This window comes from Bidens hawaiensis, unplaced genomic scaffold (assembly GCF_021521415.1).
Source record: "Bidens hawaiensis isolate Kalapana, Puna unplaced genomic scaffold, B.hawaiensis_p1.1 tig00002717_1, whole genome shotgun sequence".
Classification (NCBI taxonomy): Eukaryota; Viridiplantae; Streptophyta; class Magnoliopsida; order Asterales; family Asteraceae; genus Bidens; species Bidens hawaiensis.
In genome coordinates, this window is record NW_027491146.1 from 1,065,527 (window position 1) to 1,074,140 (window position 8,614).

Here is an 8,614-nt window from a genome sequence, read left to right on the forward strand (position 1 = left end):
TCGGGTGGCCAAACTTATTTACATATATATTTAAAAATATATAACCCTTATAAAATATGATTGGATTTTGAATATTTTATAACTATTGGCCCATAAGTTTTTTCTTTATCCATAATCTAATGTTAAAAACTAAAATAAAATGAAAATTAAATAAAGAAACAACAGCTGATTGAATTCCCGCTATGTTTATTATTGTAACGTTAATTATCGTTTTAAAAAAATTAGCTAATTTATTTCGTTACTCAATAGGGTTTATGAACTTTTTTATTTTGACTTAGCCGAGGTATTAAAATCCTTGAATGACCCAATCCTCTTTGATTTTATCCATGGCCTTGATATTTAGTTAAACTTTTGACTATATATTTATAAACCATGTTCTTTTTGTGTACTAGACACTTACATATCCGGAAGGGAGTGATTGTTTATTTATTAATTTACTTAATAAACTAATTTAAATTAATTTGAAAATATACCTAAAGTATATATATTACATAAGTATACTTATCTTAAACCATGTGCCTTTTGTTTCTTCTTGTTGACTTTTGCAAAATTCAAGTATAAAGATGCTTTTGCCAAATACATTGTAACTCACGGAATGTGTAAAAAATGTTTTTGTCAAAAGCATTTGTTATTCTGATTGATGGAGACAATCTATGTATGTTTCATTTGTTTGTATGTATATATAGTCATATATGTATCTTTAAAAAAATCCAGATTTATTAAAAGTAAGACACGGGAGGAGATGAAGAGGGTTTGTGTGACAGGAGCAGGAGGTTATATTGGTTCATGGGTTGTGAAGCTTTTGCTTTCCAAAGGATATATGGTCCATGGAACTGTTAGAGACCCATGTAATAATCTTATCTTCCTTCTTTGATTTTGTATATAGTTTTGCAAACTTTTGACTCTGGTTCAAATTCATATTCTTGTGACTTGATTTCTTTCTTCTTTGTATACTTATTAAATATTTGTTAACCATCTGTCGCGGTTAACTTGATACGAAGGTGATGAGGAAAAGAATGGTCATTTGAAGAAGTTGGAGAATGCTGTAGAGAGACTGCATCTTTTCAAGGCAGATTTGTTGGACTTTGAAAGCCTTTGTGCCGCCTTTGCGGGTTGCTCTGGAGTTCTTCATGTTGCATCTCCTGTTCTTGGTAGACTTGCAACTAATCCCCAGGTATATAAATGTGTGAACTAATTTAATTCATGATTCACGCGTTTTTATAATTAACATCAAACCAATCTAAGGAAAATTTGGAAATTTAAGTCTGAAAGCATGCAAACAGCATATGATGGTTTTTCACAATATCCCGCTTGATACACCTTTTTCGTTCATAAATTAAGGTATGTAACTCTAGACGGATAAAAAGTTATACTCGTTTTTCTAGTTTACTTGATTTCTATTCAGTTACTTCAAATATGAGTTTGTCAATTCTTGTGTTAGCTTTTAAGTGTAAGTGGGCAAGTCGTTGAGTAACATATCAAGCGTGTAATTTTGGTATGAGTTGGGTCGGGTAGATGATGTTGAGCCGAAACACTTTTTGTCTAAAACCGTAAATGATTTTTATATAATTAGTATGTCATATAATTATAACAATTGTACTACTTTAGTAAACAGCTAAAACTTTGAATAAGATGAGATACATTTTAGGACACCTTAAACCCCTTAAGACCATTTGACTTATATGCTTATAAGTTAAGTTTAATTTTACCTGTTTGATTTGTTAAAAGATAAAATAAAATAAAATAAAATAAAATAAATAAATTACAACTCAATCAACTCATTTGTTAGTAATTGGGCAGATCTTAAGAAACTTGTGTTTGAGCTTAAACAAAACAGGAGGAACTACTGGATCCTGCTATATTAGGAACACACAATGTATTAAACGCGTGTTTGAAGGCCAAAGTCGAAAAGGTTGTGGTTGTCTCTTCTGGGTCTGCTGTTCTGGAGAATCCCGAGTTGTCCCCAGACACGGAGCGAGATGAAAGCTGCTGGACTGATATAGAATACGCGAAATCAAAGCAGGTATCTCACAACCGTAACTTCAAAATTCATTTTCGTTATCAGCGTTGTCTTATATAATAAGACATTATGTAATGTGGTTTCCAGAATTGGTATGCTGTATCCAAGACAGCAGCAGAGATTGAAGCTTTAAATTTCGCAAAACGACATGACGTGAAAGTGGTAACGATTTGTCCATCCATAGTCATCGGGCCAATGTTGCAGTCCACCATTAATGCTACTAGCTTACTACTTTTGAGCTACATTAAAGGTTAGTTATAACGTACCGTGATAGCAATGGGTCGGGTTTGGTATGATTTTTGGTAATGTTAATTGGTACTCGATTATAGAACTTCGTCACCAGTTTATTATGGCTAGGTTAAACTAGCCTCAAAAATTAATTTGAAATATCAAATAGCCAACTACAATTTTAATAATTTTGTTATTCTACTAGTATCAAGTTTCTAACACTATTTATTATATTTTTTAAGATTATATAATATATTAATATCTTTGATTTTGTTGTAGCTAAATTTTTATATAACCAATCACATAGTCGGTTTTATATTCTGATTATTAAAGATTGATTTTTGTACATTAACAAAATATTGATTTCGGGTAACAATTTGCAGAGGAAGGTAGAAAGGGAGGGGACACAATGGAGAACATTAGACGTCCATATACAGACGTTCGTGACTTGTCCGATGCAATTTTACTGTTGTATGAAAATCCAGAATCAGATGGGAGATATGTATGTTGTGCCTACTCAGTTAGGACAAATGAATTTGTTGCAAAAATGGAGAGCTTGCTTCCTGGCTACAATTATCCAAAAATGTAAGTTCAAAACTAGAGGTGGTAATTAAGACTCCTTTACTGCGCTTTTCGTGTTTTATGTATATAAAAATTGCATCTTTCGTTCTTAACATTTATGAATCACACTAACCATCCTTTAAATTTAAGGTTGTCGTGCAATTTCGTTATTTTTGCTGGCTCGCGTTAGGTTACTAGTTAACTTTTTTTAAATGACTATTTCACCCTTGACAATATAGTTACTTTGAAGTAAGTTAACTGAAAATCTAATGACATCCGGTTAAACTGATGATATCCTTGACCGACCTAAACATAATTTTCATCTAAAAATGTTCAGCAAAAACAAAACCGGTTAAAAGTTGTCAACAATGTATTTGTACTACATTAAAACAGTTTAAATCATTTAACCAAAGGAATTAGAAAATAATTTAAGCAATAATGTAGTATGCAGTAAAAGTGTTTTAGGTCGATTCGACCCTCATAAAATTCTAGATGCATGTTATGAACCATTCCCATTGCATGGCATGCACCCATATCCATCAACGAATGTTTGTCTCTAAGCCTTAAATCCTAAACTGTAACGTATTTAATTACAGTTTTACGGAGAAAAGTGGTTTTGCTCCACTCAACTCGCAAAAGTTGTTGAACTTGGGATGGAATTATAGGCCATTGGACGATACCATAGCTGATACCGTCAAGAATTATGAAGAGATTGGGTTATTGGATGAAGGGGAGCCATTTCCATCTACAATAAGATTTTAATATCATTTTGTATATATGATAAAAGAACGAAGACGAGGACTCCATTAAATAAAGAGGTTGTATGTTTCTTTTTATTAGTTTCCATTTCTTATTTTAATTTTGGTCTTTGGGTTTATTACTATACATCTATAATATATACTAGCAGAAGAGCCCGCGCTTTGCGGCGGGTACGTGCAAAGTAATACCAAAATAATAAACGTAATGAAAATGAACTACAAATGATTCAAGTTTAGGGAAAATTCCCAAAATAGCCCCTTTTAGAGAGAGAAGTCCCATTTTAGCCCTTTTTTCCTCAAAATTTTTTATAATTTGGACTTGCAAGACGCTTTGAGAAAAGATAAAAATAAAGAGGGAACAGACCAAATTTTGAAAGAAGTCAGGTAAAAGACGAGATTTGGGGAAATAATGTCGTGCAAGTCCAAATTATTTTGTAATCTTGGAGCAAAAGTCCATATTTTTCCAAATCTTTTTTATTCAAAAAACCGTCTTGAGAAACTGTTTTTTTATATTTCCTACATTTCCCGTCCATATTTTCAAATTATTAGAAAAATATAGTTTTTACAATTATACCCCTTAACCACCACCACCTTGAACCACCACCATCACGTCGGCCCCACCCCATCACCACCACCGAACCACCACCACCCCCACCCCATCAAGACCACCAGCCACCTACACCATCCGAAATGAATATTACTTATCGATGATAATTAAAGCAGCCCAAAATGTTTTTTCTATACCATGTTGAAAAAGTTGTATAAGTTCTCCTTGTTTCCACCCTTGTCTTCATCCATGCAGGCATGCCCAATTTAAACAATAATCTCATATGCTCTGTTTCTCGTTTTTCTTGTTAGACTGCATGCAAATCATAGATTCAGATATATGAACAAGTGGGGATGTTAAACGAGTCGTGTTCGTGAGTTGACGGATCCAGCAAAAAACGAACCCGAAAATTTGGAACAAACCCAAATACGAACCGCTCATGGGTTGACCTGAACATGACCCGGCGTGGGTCGCGGCTGCCGGCGGTAATGGGGTGGAGAGGAGGTGATGGGAGGCGGTGGAGAGGAGATGATGGGGTGGGGGTGGTGGTGGTTCGGTGGTGGTGATGGGGTGGGGCCGACGTGATGGTGGTGGTTCAAGGTGGTGGTCGTGGTGGTTCAAGGTGGTGGTGGTTAAGGGGTATAATTGTAAAAAATATATTTTTCTAAGAATTTGAAAATATGGACGGGAAAGGTAGGAAATATAAAAAAACAGTCTCTCAAGACAGTTTTTTGAATAAAAAAGATTTGGAAAAATATGGACTTTTGCTCCAAGATTACAAAATAATTTGGACTTGCACGGCATTATTTCCCCAAATCTCGTCTTTTACATGACTTTCTTTCAAAATCTCGTCTTTATTTTTATCTATTCCCAATGCGTCTTGACAGTCCAAATTATAAATGATTTTGAGAAAAATAAGGCTATTTTGGAACTTCTCTCTCTAAAAGGGGCTATTTTGGGAATACAGGGTTATAAAAAAAATTATGAATACAGGGTTATAAAAAAAATAAAAGAAAGATAAACAACAAATATTAATACCAAAAACAATGCGCCAATTGTTCTTGCAAAACTTGTGACGTCGCGGCCTTGAGTACTGCTGCCACTGCCCTGCGCGCTTGTTGCCTGAAGCTTGAAAAACCAGGTTATGTTTGTTTGGTCGTTTATAACATAACCATAAAAGTCAACTGTTGCTTCAAACCAACTATGACTCAGGAAAAGTGAAATCTGCAGAGGATGTAAAAAAGATTTTTATAACATATGTCATTTATTTGTGTAATGATTGTATCGCTGGATTGTACCAGACTGGCCCGTTATTCATATATATAAAAAAAAGTATATAATTTATCTGTGTCACTCGTTTCTTCCTTCTTAAACACGGGAATTGTTTAACATACTCCTGCACTTCGCGTGAATCATTATAATCTCATACTGAAACTTCTCATCTGAGTTCAAAGTTAAAACAAAATCTGTTAGCTTGGTTACCGATATCAATTTCATTTACAAACACAAAACTTTCATTAGTATATATTCAGTGTTTAGACAGTTTTGACTTTTAATAGTGTACCGAACACATTTTATTGCATAAAAGCTCGAACACAAGATATAAATATAACAGCTCGAACATAAGATATAAATATAAATACACTGCATTAAACACCACCACCATTTGTGAACAGTTTGACACCACCATTATTTGTCCATGAACTACATTCAGTTATTCCGCAGTTTACGTTACAAAACCCTCCAATCAAGAAACATAAACAGTAAACGTGACACAAAAAACATACCAAAACGAATATGTGATATGTAATTATAAACGAGACACTCTAAAGCTTAAAAATGTCTAATAAGCCAAGGTCGAGCTTTAGACATCGAGCTAAAATAATGAGATTTCGTTTATGTTCGGACATTAACTGATACATAATTAGAATAAAAAATCATTTTCTAAGAGTAAATAGATTAAAAAAATAACCAGAAATGTCATTTTTGTTAATTTAAATCAATTTTGGTCATTTAAAGATGCCACATAGTTAAATCATTGTACACCTTTATGTTGTTAATCAAAATTTTGTATGCAAACATTTTAACACAAACAAGCAGAGAGATTAGAGGAGTTATAACTTCCATTTAAACGAATCTTTTACTTTCTACAATGCTGCAGTAAATGACACCGTCCATCATCGTTTAGGTTCTGTTTACGCGTCGTTTTACTCAACACGCTCTTCTTTTAAACTTGAACTTGCATGCCGTAAGACCACAAAACGATAGTAACCAACATAAAATGTAATTATTATCAATAAACACATCCTCACATAATAATATAACCTAAAAGTGTAGCACGTTTCCCTTTCCTTTACTTTCAAATCTCGAACGATGCATGGACAAATCCATGGTGTTCTAGCTTGTGTAGGTTTTGCATCACCATTTAGCTAACCATTATGTTGTTTCAACCTGCAAAAGAGGAGTCAAGCAGAAAAAATAATACTGATTTATGAAAATATCCTTTATTTATAAATGAGCCGTGCTTAATACTCTAATATACTAATTTTAATTAACGCGCTCCAAATGATAATTTGTTCTCATTGTTCTCGTTCAAATACGGTTTCTAGTCTACTATATAGGTCGGGCCTAGTTGGTGAAAGTTTCACATAATCTATTTCTTTTGTCGTATTAATCTAGACATTGCAAAATGGGTGGGTGTGTTAATACAGTAAAACAAGTCGTTTTAGTCAAAACGGTATCTGGGAAAAAGTAAAGTAAAAAAAATATAAAAATGGTAATCCAACACATTATTCCATATGAGTCTTCTACATCTGTATTGTGAAAATCAATATGCGTAGTGTTGTTTTAGGGTAGTTCAAACCCATACCTAATTGTCGGGGTGTAAACGAGCCAAGGCAGAATGTGCTACTTGAACAGGCCTGCAAAAAGTCAATAATACCCTTTAAACAAAGTATTGCACAAACTCACAAAGTATTAGACAAGCACAGGTTAAACCGGATAAGTTATCAAGCTAGCCGAACCACTACTTGACTAAATAAATACTTGTACAGAGATGCCGTAACAAATATAATAATAGCATTTTCATCAAGGGGTAATACCAACAATGATGTATATGGCCAATTAACAAAACATGATTGCATATAGCAACTCATTCCAAGTATCAGGCATACCTGGTATAAATCGGTGGATGCCCGTCTTTCTATAATCTGTTAGTCTACTGATATTTAGATATATAACAGGGTTGTAAAAACCCACCAGACTTCATTAATCAACAAACTCTAATTGGTGATGGTGATTACCAGTTCAGGGGATTCACATCGTGTATGAATGGTAGGGTAATTGGTCCTTCAAATAATAAAACCCTCCTCCTCCTCAATTAAATTATGAGGTAACTGAAGACATTAATGGTAGAGACAGCGGAAGAGACGAACCAGAATTGATTACACAAAATGATTGCAATTGAGGAGTGGAAGTAATAACCCTAAATTAAACTGAGGTGAGGTTGTTTAATTATAACGGCGTCTCATGCTTTAATTTTAACAGCGTCTTAAAAATTGCAAAATTACCATCATGTCCACCTAAATGTTTTATATATAGTATAGATATAGATAAAAGAAACCCATAAAATCCTACGTGTCGTTCCTCTTTTATAGAAGCTACCAAATTGCTTGATTTTTAAATGGGGGTCTCTCATTGATTTAACCCAAATTCATGGGTATGGGTCTTACCAAAATCAGATAGCTCTTAAACGGGTTATAACATCTCATTAAATTAAAAATTAATCTTATCAATTATTCGATATGAAAATCTTATAAAATAGTGATATACTAAAATTTAATATCCAATTTAAAAAGAAAAATATATTATTTATAATAATAAACAATTTTATATTAAAAAATATAAGCGGGTCATGGGTCACCAAATACAGATAGCTTTTAAACGTATTATAGCATATCATTTATTTATGAAACACTTTCATCATCAAACCCTAAGTATATTATTAACTTTCTTACAATAACGAAAACTAAAATCCAAAAAATAAATACTAAAAAACGAAAAATGTAAAACAACCATTCTCTCAAGCCATCATATTGTTTTATTTGTAAATGAAGGTTTCTCACGCATTTGACCCGAATTCACGGGTAAAGGTCTCACTAAACACAGATAGCTCTTAAACGGGTTATAACATCTCATTATATTAAAAATTAATCTTATCAAATATTTGATATGAAAATCCTATAAAATATAGATATACTAAAAATTAATATCCTATTTTATTTTAAAAAAAAGATATTATTTATAATTAAGAAACAATTTTATAATAAAGAAAATAAACGGGTAATTGGTATTACCAAACCCAGATAGTTTTTAAACCGGATTATAACATATCATTTATTTGTGAAACCATTTCATAATCAAACCTCAAGTATATTAATTATAAAATTTCTTACAATAAATAAAATTAAAATCCAAATATACATATATAAATATTAAAAA

General features: G+C 32.6%; 1 protein-coding gene across 1 annotated transcript; it reads left to right on the plus strand.

Annotated features, from left to right (window-relative positions):
• The first annotated feature begins 742 nt into the window (after positions 1 to 742).
• Positions 743 to 3,577, plus strand: LOC143620848 (cinnamoyl-CoA reductase 1-like). Its single transcript, XM_077092442.1, has 6 exons — positions 743 to 848; positions 1,002 to 1,174; positions 1,838 to 2,023; positions 2,108 to 2,270; positions 2,632 to 2,833; positions 3,406 to 3,577. The coding sequence occupies exons 1-6, from the start codon at positions 743 to 745 to the stop codon at positions 3,569 to 3,571; spliced, it is 996 nt and encodes a 331-aa protein (XP_076948557.1). The 3' UTR covers positions 3,572 to 3,577.
• The last annotated feature ends 5,037 nt before the right edge of the window (positions 3,578 to 8,614 follow it).

Excerpts from the sequence above, each read along its gene's own strand:
- LOC143620848 (XM_077092442.1), top strand. The coding sequence starts at position 743 with ATGAAGAGGGTTTGTGTGACAGGAGCAGGAGGTTATATTGGTTCATGG. Across the intron at positions 1,175-1,837 it reads GACTTGCAACTAATCCCCAG|GAGGAACTACTGGATCCTGC; the intron begins GTATATAAATGT and ends TAAACAAAACAG. Across the intron at positions 2,024-2,107 it reads AATACGCGAAATCAAAGCAG|AATTGGTATGCTGTATCCAA; the intron begins GTATCTCACAAC and ends TGTGGTTTCCAG.